Genomic DNA, 21,530 nt, shown 5'->3' with positions numbered 1-21,530 from the left:
ACTTTACTCAATCTGTCGATGACGACGAAGATAGCATCATTGCCCTTCTTGGACTTTGGAAACCCGGTGACGAAGTCCATCTCAATGTGATCAAACTTACACTCGGGAATCGGCAAAGGCTGCAAGTGGCCCGCTGGTCTTTGATGTTCTGCTTTCACCCTTCGACATGCATCACACTCGTTTACGAATTGTGCAATTTCACGTTTCATGCGAGTCCACCAGAAAGTCTGCTTCAAGTCATGGTACATTTTGGAACTTCCAGGATGAATAGAGAGCAGAGAGTTATGAGCTTCTTCCATGATCACCTTCCTGAGATCACCTTTCGGGACGACAAGGCGATCCTCGAAAAACAATGTGTCCCTGGCATCAACAGTGAAACACTTATACTTAGGGAGACTCTTTCCCACGCCAATTTTGACCTTTTTCACCATAGCGTCAAGTAGATGAGCTGCTCTGACCTGATCTTCCAAGGTAGGAGAGATCTGTAGGTTCGCAAGAAAACCCTCAGGAACCAGCTGAAGATTGAGCTTCCCGAAAAACTCAGAAAGACCCGGCTGGAGAGGTTGCAGAATCAGACTGTTGCAATATGCCTTCCTGCTGAATGCATCTGCCACAACATTTGCCTTGCCTGGCGTGTACTCAACACTCGGATTAAAATCCTGGAGCATTTCCACCCAACGTGTTTGCCGAAGATTCAAGTTAGGTTGAGTGAAGATATACTTGAGACTCTTGTGATCGGTGAAAACTTCAACCTTACGTTCCAACAAGAGATGTCTCTAAGTCATCAAGGCGTGCACAACAGCTGCTAGCTCGAGATCATGCACATGATAGTTCTTCTCCGCAGGCTTCAGCTGCCTGGAGGTATAAGCAACCACCTTCCTATCTTGCATCAAGACTGCACCGAGAGTCCGAGACCCTGGAGAGAAGCATCGCAAAACACCTAGTACGGCTTGGAATCATCCGGAGGGGCCAATACCAGAGTGGAGATAAGCTTCTCTTTGAGTGTATCGAAAGCCAGTTGACACTCTGGAGACCAAACATACTTGACACCCTTCTGAAGAAGACTAGAGAGCGGCTTGGCGATTTTGGAGAAGTTCTCAACGAATCTTCTGCAATATCCGGCAAGACCGAGAAAGCTTCAAAGCTGCTTCACATTCTGCGGAGGTTCCCATTCAACAATGGCTTGAACCTTGGACGGATCAACCTTAATGCCCTCGGCAGAGATAATATGCCCAAGATAAACCACTTCTTTCAGCCAGAACTCGCACTTGGAAAACTTGGCATACAGCTTGTATTCTCTCAGTTTATCAAGCACCAACCTGAGATGTCTCTCATGTTCTTCCTCATCCTCAGAAAAGACCAGAATGTCGTCGAGATAGAGCAAGACAAATTCATTCTTGTATGGTGAGAAAATATAGTTCATCAATCGACAAAAAGTCGGTGGAGCATTAGCTAGACCAAAAGACATGACCGTATACTCATACGAGCCAAAACTAGTCCTGAATGCCATCTTCGGAGTGTCTTCCTCGCGAATGCGAATCTGATGATAGCCCATTCTGAGATCAAGCTTGGAGAATACTTTAGCACCTTTCAACTGTTCGAACAACTCAGTTATGTTCGGAAGTGGATATTTGTTCTTGATTGTCTTCTTGTTCAATGGGCGGTAATCGACACACAGCCGGTCCGAACCATCCTTCTTCTTGACAAATAGAACACCACATCCCCACGGAGACGAGCTTGGTCTGATCAAACCCAAACGCTCCTGCTCATCGAGTTGCCTCTTGAGTTCCTTCAACTCTTCTGGACCCAGCTTGTACGGCCGTTTGCACACTGGCTCTGTGCCTGGCTCAAGCTTAATGATGAACTCAACTTCACGATGCGGAGGCATGCCTGGTAGCTCTTCAGGAAACACATCTTGATATTTGCAGACTACTGGAACTTGCTCGATATGATTGATCTCACCCTTTTCGTTCAAGGAGAACAAACGGATTGTGTCATCGCGCGCCGCGAATATAATCACATCCTCCGAAGAGTGGGTAAGCTTGACTTCTTTAGCTTCACAATCAATTGACGCCTTGTTCATGGCCAACCAGTCCATACCAAGAATCAAGTCGATATCGGACTTGCCCAAGACATACGGAGAGGCCAGAAAAGAATAATTGCCCATCTTGATAGAAACATCGGGAGCATGGGTACTAGCATGCATGAACTTGCCTGGTGAAACTACTGACAACGGACTAGGAAGCTCTTCAACAGGAACATTATGCTTGGATGCAAATGGAATGGAGAGGAAGGAATGCGAAGCACCAGAATCAAATAACACTTTAGCAGGACAATCATTGACAAGGAGGTTACCCATGATCACATCAGAGGAGTTGTCTGCTTCGGCTGCATTCACCATGTTGACTCGAGCTGATCTGGGGTTGAATTTGACAAAAGCGTTGCTTGGAGGTTTGCCTCGAGGAGGAGGCGGCAGACGGAGCTGAGAAGTACATTTGTTGGCATAGTGACCCTTCTGCCCACATTTGTGACAAGTGACATCTGCTGGCTGCCGGAACTGAATCTGAGGAGGCCCTTGCTTCTGATGCTGGTATCTCTGCTGGAAGCCAGGGTTGGGTGGGTGGGAAGAACCACGTCCACCTGAGTGCTTCAGCTGCTGTGAGTGCCGAGGAGGAGGAGGAGAAACCCAAAACCTCTGTTGCTTCTGAACCACCTGAGTCGAGGAAGAGCTGGAATCTCTGAAGCGCTTCTTGGAGTTTTCCACCCTGAGCAAGGTTGCCTCTGCTCGGAGAGCTAAGTTGTAGAACTTGTCAAACTCCTCAGGATCGTGCAAAGCAAGTGCTAACTACAAATCCTCCTTCAAGCCACCCCTGAACTGGCAGATCTTGCTCTTCTGATCCGGGACATCCTGCAACGCGTAACGGGCCAGCTCGTGGAACTCGACATTGTACTTGTACACAGAATTGCTGCCCTGCTTCAAGCGCCTGAACTTCTCACGCATCTCCTCAACAAAACTGGAAGGGATGTAGTGGGACCTGAAGTCACGACAAAACTCGTCCCAAGACATCACCCTGCCACCTCTGGAGTCCTTAAGCTGCTGCCACCAAATAGAAGCCTGTCCCTTCAACTGAAACGTTGCAAACTTGACATAGTCCTCCGGACGCACATTGCTACACTCGAAATGCTTGTTCATATCACGGATCCAATCTTCCGCATCAAACGGCTGGTCGCAAGAAGTGAACGTCTTAGGCTGGTTTGCCACCCTGCTGAAAATTGCCCTGTTGATGATTGGCTCTCTCCTGGATCAACTGCAACAGCATCTGAGTGTTTGCATTAGTAGCTGCCATCATCGCCTGCCAGGCCTCTGCAGGAGGAGGCGGCGGCGGCGGAGGAGGAGGAGGTGGAGGCGGCATATCCTCACGCGCTGGGGTCTGACGAGTCGGTGGAGCCATCCTGAAGACGGACAACATATTAGTCCACAGAATAATTGAAGATATTGCTGAATCAAAAGACAGGAATATCTGAACAGAATTTAGCATTGCACTCGAGCAACATAGCAAGAGTGCATCCTCAAAGTAACAGACGACAAAATTCCGATAAGGACCACTGCAAACAAGTGTGAGCTAGAACTGCTCGGAACAAACATATGATCGAGATTTCCCAAACCTCAATCAAGCGTTTGTAGGAAGATAGTCCTATAAGATACTACTAGATATCCCACCTATGAATTCCCGAAATAACTGGTCATGCAATCAGGTACACGGATACAAGGAGTATTTCACACAACTCCTAAACTAACCCGTCACCTGTATCACATCCTTCAACACACAACCAGCATCTCAGACCTTCATCTACAACAGATCCTCGTGATCACAACGATACCAAGTGTGGTAATACCCCCAAACAATCTACACCAGTACTGGGGACATCGGGGTTATCTCACCACTACCCGTATTGAAGCAATAATGAACACCCTCCGTTCTTAGATACTCAGAAATCTGAATGATGGCGATGTGCGCGATAATCCCTGGAGCTCAACTCCCCTGATACTTAGAGCAGATAGGAGGCACCAGGACATGATTCCGTCACATCGAAATCATATAGATTTCACAAATACCCGCGTTATCCTAAAAAAATTTGAGCGAGAAAAGGAGTAGAGTTAAAGATTTCCTAGGACGGGAACCTCACCAGAGCATAGAAGAGGAGAAAAAAGAATCCTACTCTCCGATATAACTACGACTCAAAACATTTTCTAGACTCGACTCGGCCAAATACGATCACACAAAGGCTCCTATGGTCGTAAGGCTCTGATTACCAACTTGTAACGACCAAGATGCGGTCCTTTCCGATCTGGGGGTCGAGGCCCCCGAATAGGAAAGAAGCGCATCTAAGCGTTTCGCAAGCAAGTAACATAGCACAAATACTAAATAAAGTAGACAATTCGGGATTCAACTGTCTTCTTATTAATAACTCAGAGTACAACACAGATACAATCAAGGTAGTTTCGCTACGGACTACAAAACATGGAAAATGCTATGCTACCCTGCTGCAGGCCCACGATCACGACCACGCCTCAGTCCTCTGGATAGTTCACGTAGAGGCGGTCTGTCTCCTCGTCGTACTGCCACGCCAGCTGGGTGCCGTCGGGATCATCTGTCTCTAGGGTACCTGTACCTGCTGGGAGTTTCGGAGGAATCCGTGAGCCACGGGGACTCAGCAATCTAAGACCTTGGTGCCAGAACTAGTCATGTTACTAGGTAGGGTAGGGGTGAAGTGTATCAGGCTGCAGCATCCTATGCTTGATTAAGTGGCTAACTTACGCAAAGTAGAAGTGAAGCTGGTCTACGCTAACGGTCGGGATTACTTGATCACTAAGTGATCCTGAACACCTACCTACGGCATTCATAACCCCACCGTGTTCCCGATCGAAGAGAGATCTTCGAAGGGACAGTCACGGTTACGCACACAGGTGGCAGTTTTATTAGCTTATGTTTAAGTTCTCTAATACCGGATGCTAACAAAATATTCCAAGTTGCCACATAACCGCGGGCACGGCTTTCCGAAAGATTAAACCCTGCAGGGGTGCCCCAACTAGTCCATCACAAACGAACACAGGCCGCAAAGGCATCCTCTATCACGAATCTCGTGATCTCGTCGGATTCCTTAGAGGAAAAGCTCAACTCTGGGGAAAACCAAAGCTTCACTGGGATTCCTGTACGCAAGATATACCGCTAAGGTAAGACAAGGCTAGCAGGACCTCCCGTCGTGTCGACGACCCTGATAAGAGCCGCGTATCTCAGTCTCAGGACACGACAGATGAGCTAGACGTCGGGATGGCTAAACCTCTGGGTGACCAGTGGGGCCCCGGACATCGCTGAGGTGGGACCAACACTCATGAGGAGCACTGGTCCGGGTTGTTGATTAAATTCCTCGGGGTAGCTATTCCCTATGTAGATTATTATGTGATTAGCAGATTAAAACCAAAGTTGGGTCCTGTCGGACAAGCCTTAGCACTACGCGATTTATCAAGGGGGTCCCCATAACAACCCCGAACGTGTTAGGAGCGATCATTATGGAATCAAACAACGGTAACCGGTAACTAAGGTGGCAATGACGGAACCAAGAACCCGGCAAAAGGCTAGGCCTCCCGTCATTTACCAAGTATATAGGTGCATTAATTAAATAACAGAATTTAAGGCAATGATATCAAGCTCATGTTATCACATGAGGCAAAGCACCTGCAACTAGCAATGCTAACATTAGTAGCTGAGCAAGCCTACTTAGCCATGCAAGTTTTGCTAGGAAGGAGAACGGTGTTTGGGCTCATGGCATAAGAAGAGGCAATTTAATTTCAGTGGTAGGCAGCGAGCAATACGACATGGAAACGAAACTAACATAACAAGTCTAGAGATGGAGTCAAGGTCATATCATCTTGCCTGTGATATCCTCAGCTTGGAATGGTTCTGGATCGTCCTGCACGTACTCTCCTGACTCCACGTATTCGTTCTCCGATCCCGGTGCTACCCAACATGAGAATAACAGCCAATGAACAGCAGCACCACAAGATGCAACAATCACATGATGCATGAGATGAAAATTGAGCATGCACCACTATTTCTAACACTAGCACAAGCAAAATAAACTACTGCAAGTTTCTGGACAGAACTGTACACTAAGCTATTTTGACATGCATGAGAATGACATGAACAGATGCGGCTCGTGAAAACGGTGCAAAACCATATAAAGAACATTGCAAACGGAGCTACTGATCAACGGGAATCAACGAAACAAGATATGAAGCTCTACGTGGAAGAATCAACACCACACTCACAATTGGCACAAATCTGGTATTCCCAGGTTGCCAAGACATAAAACAAGCCATCATTGATGGAATGGAGCAAGGAAGAAGGCCACAACGTCATCTAAGCACACACATTGGTCAAAATGACTACACTACATAATCTGCCACAATCTGCATATTAGCTCTTTGGGAGCTACATGCAACAAAGCTACAGGCCTCCAACCATGACAAATAATATATGTGGCTGTTGCCCACCAAGGACACTACAAGCACCAGCAAGAATCACAGCAAAAGGAATTAAAATCTAGAAGATACAAGGCCACAAACTTTCCCAAAACCATCAGATCTCAGGGACTTAGTGAAAATTCCTGCACGTGAGTTTTTGTCTCTGTTCTGAAGCTTTTTTACAGCAATCAAAACACAACCTACTGGACTTCAAATGATTTGAAAATTGACAGGAAGCTTCACAAACATACCAGGTTCACAATCCTAGCACTGAACTAAAGCTAGTTCTCAACAGAATGACCAGCACATCCTCATCTATAAGAGAAGAAAATGTTTCCAGAATCCCAAACTTAGTGAAATTTCAGATTTCACTAAACTGGAATATTTCAGCCACATGCCCACTTTGTCTAGGCATAGTTTGCACACACATTACACCAAGTGATAAAATGACACCACTATGGTGTAGAGCAAAACCCCTACTACTATCACACAAAAACTCATGCCCTTGGGCTCCACCTATTCCATGGAATCAAGGAACAAACTTGCAACAAATCTGAATATGTCAACTCCATAAAGTATCCTAATGGCAAAACAAACTTCACCACTGCATTCCTTGGGAGATTCTACCCCAAAACATATATAATTTGTGAGCACTTACTTGGAGCAAGTGAACACAAACTAGAAAAGAAAATCTACATAGAATCACCTATAGAGATTACTGCATCATCACATGTGCAAAATCACTAGAACAACTCCCACATACTCCATTGCACACTATTACAAGGCCAACGGTGGCATAAGTTCAACACCAAGCTCATGGACAAACCCACTCACAACACAATTGAGCAAGAACAAGCACACACACTCACTCACCTACGCATACACACTCACATGGGTGTGTATGCATAAGTGTGTGGGGAGACACACACACATGCACAAAAACTACTAACACACAAAGCTTAAACTCAAGGGCTTGTGCAATTGCACAAGCATGTGTGTAGAGTCACACACACACTCACCTTCTAGCATTCACACACACACACACACATTCATACATCCATGCATACACACATATGAACACATACACCACAATCACATATCTTCCTTACACCATATAACTTCTGGACAGGAAAAAAAGGAAAACAAGATGCACTACTTTATGCCTATTATTTAGGCACAAAATGGAACAGCAAATAGCAAAGGAAAATTAAAAGAAAGAAAGGGAAAAAAATCAAAAGGGCAGGCCTGGGATTCGAACCCAGGACCTCCTGATAGCTGGCCTGTGGTGCATCCACTCTGCTGCTGTCATGATTTTGACAGAGAGAGGGGCACATAGCTAGTTGACCCTCTGCTGTTGCTACTACTAACGACCAGGGGAATAAAACCCAAAAAGGGGCAGTGCACCATAGGGGACTCGAACCCAGCACCTGCCGAGAACAACCACGATACACTTGCCACTACGCTATGCTACGACGTCTGACAGAGGGGGAGGCCTGAAACAAGTGAACTACTACGACGCCCAGCTCGGCTCTGCACAGCGAGCCGACGACAGAGAGGTGGCGGTGGCGCTGGAGGAAGGAGAGGGAACCCTAGGGAGGAGGAAGGTTCCCTCCACCTTATATTACCTCGGGGGAGGCGCTTGAGCCAGAGGATCAAGCCATGGAGAATCGGTGGAGGAGGTGGAGTCGTACATAGTGACGTCGACGGGAGGTAGGAGAGGAACGGCGCTGTGCTGTTGTTGTGCGAAGGGGTATTGGGCCTGGGAGGAGATGGGCTGTTGCTGCGAAGGTTTGAGAGTAAGAGGGAAAACCTGGCCCTCTCTAATATACAAACAACATGAGAGCCACTAATATTTCTAGGAAAAACTAAGGCATAAATAAAAGAGATAAAATATCCCTGGACATAAGGGAATTATGCCCCAAATGAATAAAATACCAAAAAGGCTAATTGGGCAACTAAAATAATTGCCAAACAGATTTAATTAAATCTGAAATAAATAAAAACCTCAAGCACAAGAGGTTTTAAAAACCCCTCTCCTACATGCCCACACTCCAAATAAAATGGGCTAAAGGTGTAACATTTATAAAACAGCATAGGAGCAAATAGGTTTTGAACTTGAGAATTAAAGAGAGAAAGGTTTGAAACCAACAAGGGGTTTGAAAAACAATGTCAAACACCACACCCTCATTACTTCCCACCACATGAACACATATGCCTCAACACATGAATTCACAAAAATCACACCTAGCAAGATCACAAGCAATCACAACAAGAACTCATGGCGTGAAACATTATGGTATGGCAAAGATGGTATGGCATGGATGCATGCATGCAAAAGAAGAACACAAGGTGACACATGAAATCACACATGCATAGATAGCTCTCATGACAATGTCAAGGTGGTCCCACATGGAAGGTTACAAAAAGGGAAAGCTTTACACTTGGGGCACTACAGGCCCTTAGAGAATTTTTTTTCTGAAATTGCCATATGAGCCCTAGGCCCATCTCAGACTTCAACAATCCCCCATCACATCTCAAGGGACCATTTTGTCCTTTGTTCCAATTACCGTTTTGATATACCAGCATTTTAGTGAAGACTTGTTAAGCTTGAGTTTCACCTAGAACACGTAGCTACACTCCTTCACAATTGAACAATGGACTGTGCCTTGAATTGTTAGTTTTGCGGAAAGAAGTTTCACCATATATCTTACTAGTACTAGGTTGTTGAAGGCTGACCCCTCGGGTGGAGCATATTAGTCACACTCCTTGCCTATTCATGAGTTTACTAAAGATGACCCCAATCTCATAGACTATGACCAATTGTCAGGCTCATATAGGTGTGTTACTTCAAAGATCGCTATGTAGGACAACATCTTGCTTACATATAAGCTTTAAAACATATTAAGACAGTAGTCATCCTACCATACAATATCCGAGAGTATTGCATCTCCAACGGAGTGGGTTGTAAAGTTACTCTCCTCAGTTCACCACTGGCCTGTTTTCCTAGGTCCTACTTCATGGGATCTCCAGTCACATAGGTTGGGTTACTGCCATGGCAACTCATGTGGGTCTCATACCCATCTCCCTCGATGTAGTATCGATCACAACACGTGATAGCCCTTTAGTAAAGGGATCTGTCAGATTCTTAGCATGTTGGATGTAATCCAACACTATCACTCCGAAGTTTCTTAAATGTGTGACAACCTTCAATCTCATTCTTATATGTTTGTTGGATTTCATGTTTTCCTTTTAACTCTTCACTCTGAAAATAACTGCCTCGTTATCACAATTCATAAGGATAGTTAGAACCGGCTTCTGAACCACTTGCAAGTCCATCAAAAGATCTCGAAGACATTCTGCTTCGACACGAGATGTGTCTAATGCCATTAATTATGCTTCCATTGTAGGTCTCGTTAAGATCGTTTGATTGCAAGACTTCCAGGAAACAATACCACCTCAAAGGGTAAACATATACCCAGTAGTGGCCTTCAACACATCAGCATCAGAGATCCAATTCGCATCACTATACCCTTCAAGTACCGACGGGTATCTAGTATAGTGAAGTCCATGGTTCATAATACCTTTCACATAGCGCATAATTCTTTCAACAACATGCCAATGAACATCACTCGGATTGGCAAAAAACCGGCTTAGTTTGCTCACAGCAAACATGATATCAAGCCCGTTGTGCTCGCTAGATATATAAGTGAACCAATGATTTGAGAGTATCTCAATTGGTCTCTAGTTGTGCCTCTAAACTTTTGAATCAGCACACTAGGATCATATGGCGTTTGAGTAATTTTAAAGTCCGAATATCCAAAACGACTCGAAATATTCTCAACATAATGGGATTTTTAAAGTGTAATCCCACCCTCATCATCTCTCAATAGCTTGATGTTCAAGATAACATCACCCACCCCAAGGTTCTTCATCTCAAAGTTCTAAGACAGAAAAGGCTTAACCTCCTCAATCACTTTGAGGTTGATTCCAAATATGAGTATGTCATCAACATACAAGCATAGTATAACTCCTTCGCCCCCACCACGGCGATAGTATACACATTTGTCAGCTTCATTTACATCTAAGCTAACAAATGTCAGAGTTGCATTGAACTTCTCATGCATTGCTTAGGTGCTTGTCTCGGACCATATAAATACTTCAACAACTTACACACCTTTCCTTCGTGATCATCTATCACAAAGCCATCTAGCTGTTGCATACAGATTTCCTCGTCTAGCTCTATATTCAGGAAAGCCTTCTTGACATCCATTTGATGGACGAGAAGACCATGCGAGGCTGCGAATGAGAGTAGTACTCGAATGGTGGTTAGTCTGGCTACAGGTGAATAAGTGCTGAATAAATCTTCTTCTTCTTTCTGGGCAAACCCTTGGCCTTAAGCCTAGCCTTGTACTTTTCAGTTGTATCATCGGGCCTAAGCTTCTTTTTGAACACCCACTTACATCCCAATGGTTTGCAACCATAGGGACATTCAGTAATTTCGCAAGTTCCATTAGCCATGATGGAATACATCTCTTTACGGACCACATCTTTCCAGTAGTCAGCATTTGGAGATGCGTACGCTTCTGAAATATAATTGAGATTATCATCCACGAGGTACACAACGAAATCATCACCAAAGGTTTTTGCGGTCCTTTGTCTCTTGCCCCTACAAAGGGTTTCCTTGTCATACTCCTCGGGATGTTCATCATGTGTTTGTTCATAATATTCCATAAGAATGGCAGGCTCAGGAGTCTCCTCAGATTCCTGTCTAGAAGTAATTTCCATATCTATCATGGGGAAAACATCCTCGAAGAATGTAGCATCCTTAGACTCCATAATTGTACCGACATTCACGTCAGGTACCTCAGTTTTCACTACTAGATATATATGGCCAACGCTATTCTTAGCATAACCAAAATTAATGCAGTCCACTCACTTTGGTCCAAGCTTACGCTTTTTGGAGATCGTCTCATTGAATTTCGCCAAGCTACGCCAATTACGTAAGTACGAGAGTGTTGTCCTTCTCTTCGACCACTGCTCATAGGGAGTGACCTCATTATCTCATGACATGAAGTCAATATAGCCTCCCCCACCATGCGTTGGATAAACCCGATGTATCTAACATGGCGTTAACCAAATCAGTTAGAGTACGATTTTTCTGCTCAGCAACCCTATTTGACTGGGGTGAATAGGGAGGCATCCTCTCATGAATAATGTCGTGTTCTGCATAGAAATAATCAAACTGATTAAAGAATTACTCTCCACCACGATCTGATTAGACTCGTTTAATTTTCTTTTCAAGTTGGTTCTCAACTTCTGCCTTGTAGATTTTAAAGTAGTGTAGAGCATCATCTCAAGTATTTAACGGATACACATAGCAATATATAGTAGACTCATCTACCAATGTCATGAAATATTTCTTCCACCTTTAGTCAACACACCATTCATCTCACAGAGATCAGAATGTATGAGTTCTAGTGGAGCCAAGTGTCTCTCCCCCACAGCCTTGTGAGGCTTGCAAAGTTGCTTTGCTTGAACACACGAATGCCACTTTGAACCTTTGGCTAAAGTGAAACTCGGAATTAAATTCAGTTTTGCTAGCTGAGACATAACACCGAAACTAATGTGACAAAGACGTGAATGCCAAACTTCAGATTCATTAACACTCGAATGAATATTGTTCACGACTTTATTACAAAAATCTGCACGGGGAAGGCGGAATAGACCTCCGCATTCATAACCTTTTCCAACAAAAAGTCTGTATTTCATAAGAACTACTTTATTAGTCTGGAAGACGAACTTAAACCCTTCTCTACACAGAAGGGAGCCACTAATGAGGTTCTTTCTTGATGACAGGGACATGTTGCATGTTCTTCAGCTGCACGATCCTTCATGAAGTAAACTTCAGATCGACCCTGCCAACACCAAGAATAGAAGCACTCGCGCCATTCCTCATCAATACGGACCCATGACGTGTGACCTGGTAAGAAGAGAACACTGAGATGTCAGCACACGCATGAATATTCGCACCTGTGTCCACCCATCAATCGGTGGACTGACAAACTGAAAATACAGTAAATAAATTATCATACCCAGATGCACCAATTTCATTGTTTCCCACAATCATATTGGCAGACTTGGAGTCTGACCCTGACTTCTTGTACTTGTTTGGGCACTTCGTGGCCTAATGTTCCTCAGAACCACAATTGAAGCAACCATATCCTTTCTTGTTCTTCTTGAAGGTCTTCTTACCCTTTTTCTTAAAGTTGATATTTTTTTGGACAAAATTATTTCCCTTGGGCTTGTGAGAGTTGAAGTTCCTCTGATGTACCATATTGGTGACAGGAGTACTTTCAGCCCCTTTTCCATGCGAGTGTTTTGCTCTCGAGTTTTGCTCAACACTCAGATGGATGATGTCATCCTTTATTGAGAATTCACGCCTCTGATGTTTCATAGTGGTAGCAAAGTTCCTCTAGAAATTAGGGAGCTTAGCGATTATACACCCCGTGACAAATTTTCCCGATAAATTGCACTTAAGAACCCCAAACTCTTTAGCAATGCATATTATCTCATGAGACTGTTCCAACACAGAATGGTTATCAACCATTCTTTAATCATGGAACTGCTCCATAACATACATCTCGCTCCCAGCATCGATGGCTTCGAATTTAGATTCGAGCGCCTCCCAAAAATCCTTGGCAACCCGCACATATAAATATGTGTCAACCAACTTATCTCCGATCACGCTAAGAACTGCTTCGAAAAAGTAGACAACGGCGTCCCTGAACGCCTTCTCCTGTTCGGGAGTGATCGTTCCTGTGGGAGTAACACCGGCTACCCATAACACATTCATAGCTGTGATATATAAGGTGGTCTTGGTCTGTCAACGATAAAATATGTATTGGTAAACTTGTCCGATTTCAGTGCAACAGCAAAACCATTACTCGAAAAATTTCTACACATATTAGGTTTTTGGATTATTGCGTAAGTAGGTAATTTTTCAATTAAATTAATCCATAAAATAATCACTATCATGACATTGGCTAGATTACTGACATACTGATTACGAAGGACACTAGCATGTACTACACATATAGTAGAAACATCTACTCATATAGCTAGTATTGCTAAGACTGAAATAGACAGGAGCGGGGTAAACGAGTTATACCCTCCAATCGGCTAGTTGGTCGTAGCAGCACCAATGGCGGCGGTAGCATTCTCGGTCGCCTTCTTGTCGGCTTCGACCTTATCGAGGGCGAGACGATCGGCGTCGGTTGGTGGAGACATGGCGATGGCGAAGGCGACACAGACGTAGATGAAGCACATGAATGGAGGCGAGCAGTCGCCTAGTCGCTCCCCAGAAACCTAATCGCCCCTCTCCCGTACAGGATCCAGAGAGGCGGGGTTTCGGTGGCATGCTCTCCCACCGACTGTGTGCGTGGTGAACAAGATGGAGTCGCCAGCGACAGCAACAACAAAAGGAACGACATGTGCGCGTGGAGCAGATGTGATCTAATCTCGTGGCGGCTAGGGTTGGCCGAAGTCTCGCTTATGTAGGCACGTCTAGGTGCACAGACGTGGGTTGCGCGTAGGTATGAGCTCGGCTCGGCTAAATTCCACAACCTGCGGCGTTTCGTGACGAGGAGTGGCATGGCAAGGCGGACGGCGATGGAGGAGTGTGCGGGGGCCTCTTTTCTTCTCAAACTCCGATAGCATGTAGAAGAGAGACCCTTATAAGGAGGTCCAACTCCCTCTCCACTAGCAAGGTGGGACTAAAGTTCCCATCATCCCTTGTCATGCCACCTATATGGACAACTCCAATAGGTGATGTAAACTAGAGATGCAAAACCGGCCGTCCACCGCGTGACCGTTGAAGTAGTTGCGCATCAACATCTTATGCACATCCACCCGTTCTCTTCGAATGAACGCACGACCATAGGCGGAACCACCGTGATTTCACTTCTTCCCAGTGCGCATTTCCACTAGCATTGCAATGCCCTCTTCTTCGTTTAAATCAAATTCCTCATCCGACGAGGAATCGTCCATGAAAGAGGAGTCACGCGAGCTCATCTACAATGCGGATAATCACCGTTAAACTACTTTCCATCCCCAACAAAAAAAAAACCTCAAGCTTCATCGAATTTTTACCTTCGGGAATTCCGTCGAACACCTTACTTACAAGGTGTACAAAATTGGCCGACTACAGGTTGGGCAGCCGTTGGCGGTAGCGGTTGCGGGAGGCAATGACTACACAACAAAAGAGACGGCTCGTCCGGAGCTCCGCGCGGCAAGCGGGCGGCTTCACACGGTCGGAAGAACGTTCGAGGCTCGCGACCGTTGGGCGGGCGGAGTGCCGCTCCTCCACTAACTCAGGCGAGGGTTCTAGGCTTGGATGAAGCTTACCCCATCATAGACCTTGCCGGGGAAGGCGTTTAGACCAGCCATAGCCGCGGAAGAAGCTTCGATTTGTCAGCGGCCGAAACTGAATCGGCGGCTCCCGACAGCACGCCAGCGACGGGGGAGGGGGGCGATGTCGTGGCAGGCCCGGTGGCCATCAGAGCGACATCGTTGATTTGAAGTGCATTTGGCCGTTGACGGAGTCGGGCAAAGGCGGTCGGTCGCATGGAGGGGAAGGAAAGTGGTGGTTGAATAGTTAGCAGGCGAAGGCAAATTTACATCTCGTGGAGTTGGAGATGCAAATTTGCACAGCAAAGTGCTATAGGATATATCTCCGAAAAGTGAAGATGTAATTTTTTATTTTGCATCTACATCATCTGTTGGAGCAACGTTTTTGGGCCTCGAATATGCAAAAGATAGCCTATTTTTGCATCTACATGTTCTATTGGAGATGCTCTTAAACACCAATGATATATACTACTCTCACATATGAAGTTCAATTGGACACGCCACATTTCTTCCTGTCCCCACGTTTCGGCTAATCTTATCTTACATCATCTAGAACATAACTTACTTGATGTAGTATATACAGTATACACTGTTCTAAGTCCCTTGCATGACGAAGCCAGGAACGACATCGAGGAGGGTGCTTGATGGAAATGATCGATGCGCACAAACATCATAAGATGAAATTGGATGGTGCAGAAAGCCCGTGCAGTGCTTTTAGATGCGTGCAACCGTAAGGTGTCTCACAGATCCACAGTTTATGTAGGCCACTAGCTTGAATGTTCCCCTTGCATCAATGCCATTGTGGTGTCGAGGCCCTGCATTGTGAAATTGGATGGGTGAGATAACCTGAGTTATATCTTATAGACGGTAAAAGAGCATAGTGTTTAAGTAGCTTGTGCTGACAAAAGGTGGCTTTTTCAGAGTTCATGATGAGTATAACACCAAGATAACAAATAAAAGTGTTCATGATGAGCAGCTTACTTTGGCTTTCTTCCACCAACTGATGAGCCTCTGGTGGTTGGCTTGCTCTCTGTTCTGGACGGACGACGCGGTGGAGGCGGCGGCGTCGGTGGCTGCGAAATCGAGTGGATAAAATGTCAGCGTGTATTCTGGAGGTAGAAAGATGCACATCATAGTACGAATAAATGGATATCTGGGAAGTGCCAATATGGTTATGGTCCAGTGTGCTGACGAAAGAATGGCGTACGTTTGGTGCCTTAGGCTTGGAGTTTCCTGTCTGCAAAGGAGTTGTTTTCTTCGATGCGGATGCTCGAGATTGCACTGTCGCCGGAATGCCCTACACAAAGGATCATTATGATCGTTAGCAGGTCCATTTTAATTGCTAAGGCCAGTACCTTCATGGCCCCATTCCAGTAATAATTATCCCCAGAAGCAGAAGGAATAGTTCCAGAGATTGTGGTAAGTGGTAGTCAACAACACGATAATAACCTATTTGAATCATAAAGTTTAGTTGCTAAGTTCAGGTACTACACAGAACTGACTGATACTCTGTTTTTATGTGCCAACTGGAAGCAAGCTCCGGACCGGACTACTAGGGTTCATGAGCAGGAGGCAGACCAGGCCTGGTGTACCAGTAGTTACTCATATACTAATTACTTGTAATAACTAGTTTTTGAATCTGCCAGCATTGTTATTTATCACAGGATTCACAGCTCACGATCATCAAATAACATTAATCATGAAGAAAGTATCGGGTCAGCCTATGTGCATTGTATGATGCAAAATCGAGGAGAGTGATCTCTTCCTTTTTCTTTTTCATTTTTGCAACTTACCTCTTTCTTTTTCAGCCTTGCAAAAGTTGCTTCTCCAACACTGGAACTCAGCATTCTCCTTGCTGGAAGGTTTACCGAGCTACACAATGAGAAGTTATTGTCAGGAAAAAAGGGTCAAGCACTCAATCCTGTCTTGCTATCCCTGGTAAGACAATCAAATTTCAAAGCTTCGTAACACATTCTAACACGAGTGTTTAAAATTAGCACCTTGATTTCTGTTTCCCGGCCACTTGCAAGTCCATTCTTTTTGGCCTAGTTAAGTGACTGTCAAATGTTGAAGGACCTCTAGATTCTCTGATATTGCTGTTCGTTGAGAGAGTGAAAACAATTCAATTGAAAAACAGACCACAAAGGCAAATCTTCAGAGAACACGTCAACGTGATGTCATGCTGACAGGACTAACCTTTTTGGCTCCAGCTTGGTACTTTTAGTCGCATTCGGAAGGGCGGCCTTTTTCAGAGTGCTCTGCATGAAGAAGCAAACCATAAGAGATCTAACACCATTATGCTTCCAATGTAAAACATAAGCATAAACCGACACGGCCGCATGAATATCCATACATTACAATTATCAGTAGAATGATAATTTTGGTAGTATTGTGGTGAGAGAAGAGGATGGAACATACCACAGTAGTTGTTGAAACCTTCGGATGTGCCACACTCGATCCGGTCTTGCTATCCCTGGTAATACCACGTCTTTCTCCTGTAGAGGGCCGGCGTGTACTCGCAATATCAGAATGTTTTGCTGCACTTCCTCTGTCAACAGGGCGTCTTTCAGAGGTAGAAGGCCGGCATGGTGTGGCAACAGAAGCTTGCTTCTGTGCACGCTCTCTGGTGACAGGGCGTCTTTCGGCAGTGGAAGGGCGTCCTGTGGTGGAGACAACAGCGGGCTTCTTAACGATTGCCCTGGTGGTGATGGGTTGCCGCTCTCCGATAGAAGTGACGCGCCCGGCTGCTGACGAAGGTCTTTTGACACCTGTAAGCCCGAGAGCTTCTTTTTCTGTACTCCTGCGAGTCCGCACTGCCCCGACCATCTTCTGCGATGCCACACTTGAGCTACGGACACTGTTTGTCTTGGTCTTCTGGTTTGTTGTCACGCTAGGCTTCACTGAACCAGGCGTCTGAAATGATTCAGGCAAAATGTGTTATGACTTATGACTTGACCAAAACATTCAGGCTCTTGCGCCGTATAAACAGGAAATATGTGCTCATGCAACTAGCTGGAAGCAGGAGGGTGAGTACATGAAAGTGAAACTGTGCATTAAAAAAAAAGAGGATCCACAATAAAGCGCCATATCATCGGTCTACAAGGTCAGACAAGTAGTACTGTCGTAGTAAACGGCAGCAGAGGTTTTCACAAGATAAAAGCAGCAGTGATTCAGAATTCAGAGGGTGATGTACCAAAACTTGGCGTGTTATTTACCTTAGTGACAGATGTGCGGTCCAGAGGACTGCCCGCGACGGTTTTCACCGATTTTGGTATTATCATTGAGGCATATCTAAGTCTGGGGTCTTTCTCAGCATTTCTTCTAGGAGCCCTTGCATTTTCATAAGCTGCTCCAATACCGTCAGGACCAAAACCTGCATTTTCAACATCCGCGGAATCTGAATTACCACCAAGAGCATTTTCTCTAGCATTCTGGTCGGTTTGCTGTGAAATTCTGCCTTCTGGAACAGGATCGGATGATGAAAGTTCTTTACGGAAGTCCTCATCTTCATGGTCATGATAGCATTGCATGTCCTGTTCAGAGGTGGTCTCATGTGCAGCTTCTTCCACATAATCGTAAACAATTGTTCCAGATCCTGTGGGAGTTTCAAGCTCTTCGTGGGGCATATCTTCTGTTTGGCTAGAATCACTGCCATCACCACTGTATTCCAAGGTGAGTTCAGTTTGCTGAATTTGCTGCTGTGAAGCCTTGAGTTCCCTGATCTTCTTGTAGTACTCTTCAAAATATGCCTTCTTCTGAGCTACTAAACCATTGAACTTAACAAACTCTTCATGGCGTTTGTCATTAGTAAATACAGACCACTTCTCCCAAGACAGTGACTCCAATTCAAACCTTCCGAAGGATACGGAACCATGATTGAGCGTCTGCGATACAGAAACTCCCTCAGGAAAGTAGAAAAACAACATAGAGAAGCAAGTGAATCTACTAGCTGCGGCAACTCTTTCGAGGAACAGAGCTGGCATGTTATTTTATATTTCAGAATAAAAGCACCATTTCTAGTTCATTCGCATAGTATACATAATTAAAATTACGCGGGTTATGAACATCTTATAGGAAACTTACTTGAGAAACACCAAGGTCAGTTGTTTCTCCTTGCGACCATGCAAAAAAGGTTTGATTGACCTCAGTCCCCATCGATTATTTTCCGGCTAATTCATCATAGCTGGGTAGAGTTTTGTTTGTAAACCCTGCAAAAGTTAAATTCGTTATCATTAAATCATGATCATTGAACTGAAATCTGTCCCAATATGCCAACAACCAACAAGATGAATAACAAAGTTGTCTAGACGTGGACGTTTGCTACAAGGAAAAGATTGCAAACTAAGATCAAGAACATACAAAGTTCATCTAACACCGCGAACAAGAACACATGGAACAGGTGTTCAGAAACATTTTGCAACTCAAGTAATAAGAACTCAAAACCAAGCTTATTCCAACGGAAGAAGAAAAAGACACGTGGTGTTACTTTCTGAAGAGGCCAGAATCCAAGATAAGTGGTGGCTTGGAATGGAGAATTTCCATCAGTGGAAGCTAACCAAGCAGTAGTAGTAAATTAATTCAGCAAGTCAAATTATGCTCGAAGCATCCGCCTTTAGCGCATGTTCCAACACCAATCCTTTCCTTTCGGGTCAAGATTCCGCACAAAAATAAAAATTCCCACCTTCCAAGCTGCAGTTGAATCGCTCGACCCAGAAGCATATGGAGGCAGAGACGCCACTTCTCTTCTCAACAACCCAGCTCGTGCCATTATTCGCTCACATCACATGCCAACCACCTAAACCAGTTGCAGCCCAAGGCATACCAGGATGCAGTTGCAGAGGCCAAGTGAAAAAACTAAGATATGGAAATCTCTTGTGATTCTGAGAATTCAGAGAAAGGCCAACTCGGATCTGTCCATGAAGCAGATTCCCGCCCGAGAAAATGATTTTTTTCGAAAAGTCGGAGCGAAGGGGAAAAGGCCCACGAATTGCAACTGCAAAACTCCGCGCGCAATTTATGGCCTATGGGAACAGTAGAGAGGCTTGAAGAAAGGAAATACAGTACTTATTAGAGTTGAAGAACATAATTGCCGTTTGGCGGAATAGAAAAAGGGAAATTACTTCAACTTACCATAAAATGAGTGGGAAACGAAAGAGTAGTACTAAAATTCAACTGGAAAGTGAAGGCCAAAAGATAGAGGAACCGAGGGAAAAAAAATCATCACTTTTGAAGAGCGGCACTGAAAAGAGGAGTGGACTTTGTGAGGAACACAAGAACCGGATCGAACCACCGCCGCGTGTCCCCCCCCCCCCCCCCCCCCCCTGGAAAAAGCTGCAAATGCGTAATTCGGCTCCTCCCCACACACCCCTCACGGAAAGAAACGAAACGACCGCGCGAGACCTTGCGAGAACACATCGGACATATTTGCAGGAAATTTACTTGACTCGCCGCCCAACCAAGAAAAGAAAGGCAGAGGAAGAGCAGAAGATAATCCTTGTGCGAAGATAGCAAGACGGACTTGAGCAAGGAATGCATCCAGGGAAACCCCGCGGCATTGCAGAAAATTGGGCAGCAAGAGAACTGGCGTCCCCCTCGCAACTGAAAACCGCCCAAGAACAACTAGAGAGACCGTGGGAAAAGGACTGAAATCCTCCGTTACCTGACGGCCCGAGCCACGAAGCGGCAAGCGATGGGGATCCCCTCCGTGCTGACACCTCCCGCGCGCAGATCAGACCGGCACCAGCCCACGAGAAGCCCGCCCGCCCGCCCGCACGCACGCCGCTTAGAACTGTAGCACCGCCGCTGTGGCCACAGGAGAGGAGGAGGAAGAAGAAGAAGAAGAAGAAGACAGGGGGCGCAGGGTATGGTATGGCAAGGCAAGGTAAGGTATGGCGTGCTGCGTTGCGTGCAGCAATGGCTCTTAAATTTGGGCTTTGATTAGGCCGCGCGGGGCATAATTACCTCGATTGATTCCTCGCGTAACTACACGTCCCTGGCTGTGGTGTGGTGTGGCTAGGCCTGGGTGCCGCTAGAGAGCGAGAACGAAGCGGCCGGCGGGTGCTTCTTCTAGCACTGGGACAGTGGACCCGGATGCAGAGTGAGTACGTACGTTTGTTCTTCTCTGCGGCGCGCCCTCGTGGGAAGTGGAAACTGCTTCGGCGCCCACGAAATGGACCTCTTGAGATTGGTTTTGGTTATGCGTTGGAGTAGTAGATTGCAAGTGATTGTCAAAAGAAAAGAAAAAAGATATAAATTGCAAGTTTGGGTTGAACATCTTGAGGTTGGGGCTCGGCTAGGGTAGGCCAAGCTAGGTTGGTGGAGGATAAGACCAAGAGGGGTTCATCCAAATTATTGGATCATGGTTGGGATGGGGATGCATGCAGGGGGGTGCATCGTGACGAACAGAAAGCTTTTGAGATGCTTCCTCCGTCGTCGTCATCAGCAGCAGCATTTTTCTCCCTGCCCATTTCCGGGTTTGTCTGTTCCACCATCCCGTGGGCCACTCGGTCCATCCCGGTACTTGTTCCGTCCTTCCGCTCTTGAGATCTCTCCCGGCCGCATTTTTCCTCCGTCGGTCGGTCGGTGGTAGGCGTCAACC

The 21,530-nt window shown here is 45.6% G+C and overlaps 1 protein-coding gene across 3 annotated transcripts; it reads right to left on the bottom strand.

The window, feature by feature from the left end:
* Positions 1–15,347: 15,347 nt before the first annotated feature.
* On the bottom strand, positions 15,348–21,151 carry LOC123445108 (protein WVD2-like 7). 3 transcript variants are annotated; one of them, XM_045122041.1, is made up of 10 exons: positions 21,042–21,151; positions 19,016–19,140; positions 18,148–18,816; positions 17,351–17,845; positions 17,129–17,190; positions 16,933–17,028; positions 16,726–16,804; positions 16,140–16,229; positions 15,914–16,005; positions 15,348–15,747 (listed from the first exon to the last, which is right to left on the bottom strand). In XM_045122041.1, the coding sequence occupies exons 2-10, from the start codon at positions 19,085–19,087 to the stop codon at positions 15,723–15,725; spliced, it is 1,680 nt and encodes a 559-aa protein (XP_044977976.1). In that variant the 5' UTR covers positions 19,088–19,140; positions 21,042–21,151; the 3' UTR covers positions 15,348–15,722. The 3 variants fall into 3 exon arrangements, with proteins under 3 accessions (XP_044977976.1, XP_044977975.1, XP_044977974.1); XM_045122040.1 differs by lacking the exon at positions 21,042–21,151 and adding an exon at positions 19,614–21,035; XM_045122039.1 differs by lacking the exon at positions 21,042–21,151 and adding an exon at positions 20,592–21,035.
* Between the last annotated feature and the right edge of the window lie 379 nt (positions 21,152–21,530).

Source organism: Hordeum vulgare, chromosome 3H (genome assembly GCF_904849725.1).
Source record: "Hordeum vulgare subsp. vulgare chromosome 3H, MorexV3_pseudomolecules_assembly, whole genome shotgun sequence".
Taxonomy (NCBI): domain Eukaryota; kingdom Viridiplantae; phylum Streptophyta; class Magnoliopsida; order Poales; family Poaceae; genus Hordeum; species Hordeum vulgare.
The sequence above is the reverse complement of the archived record's forward strand: the minus strand, read 5'-3'. Positions and strand labels throughout refer to the sequence as shown.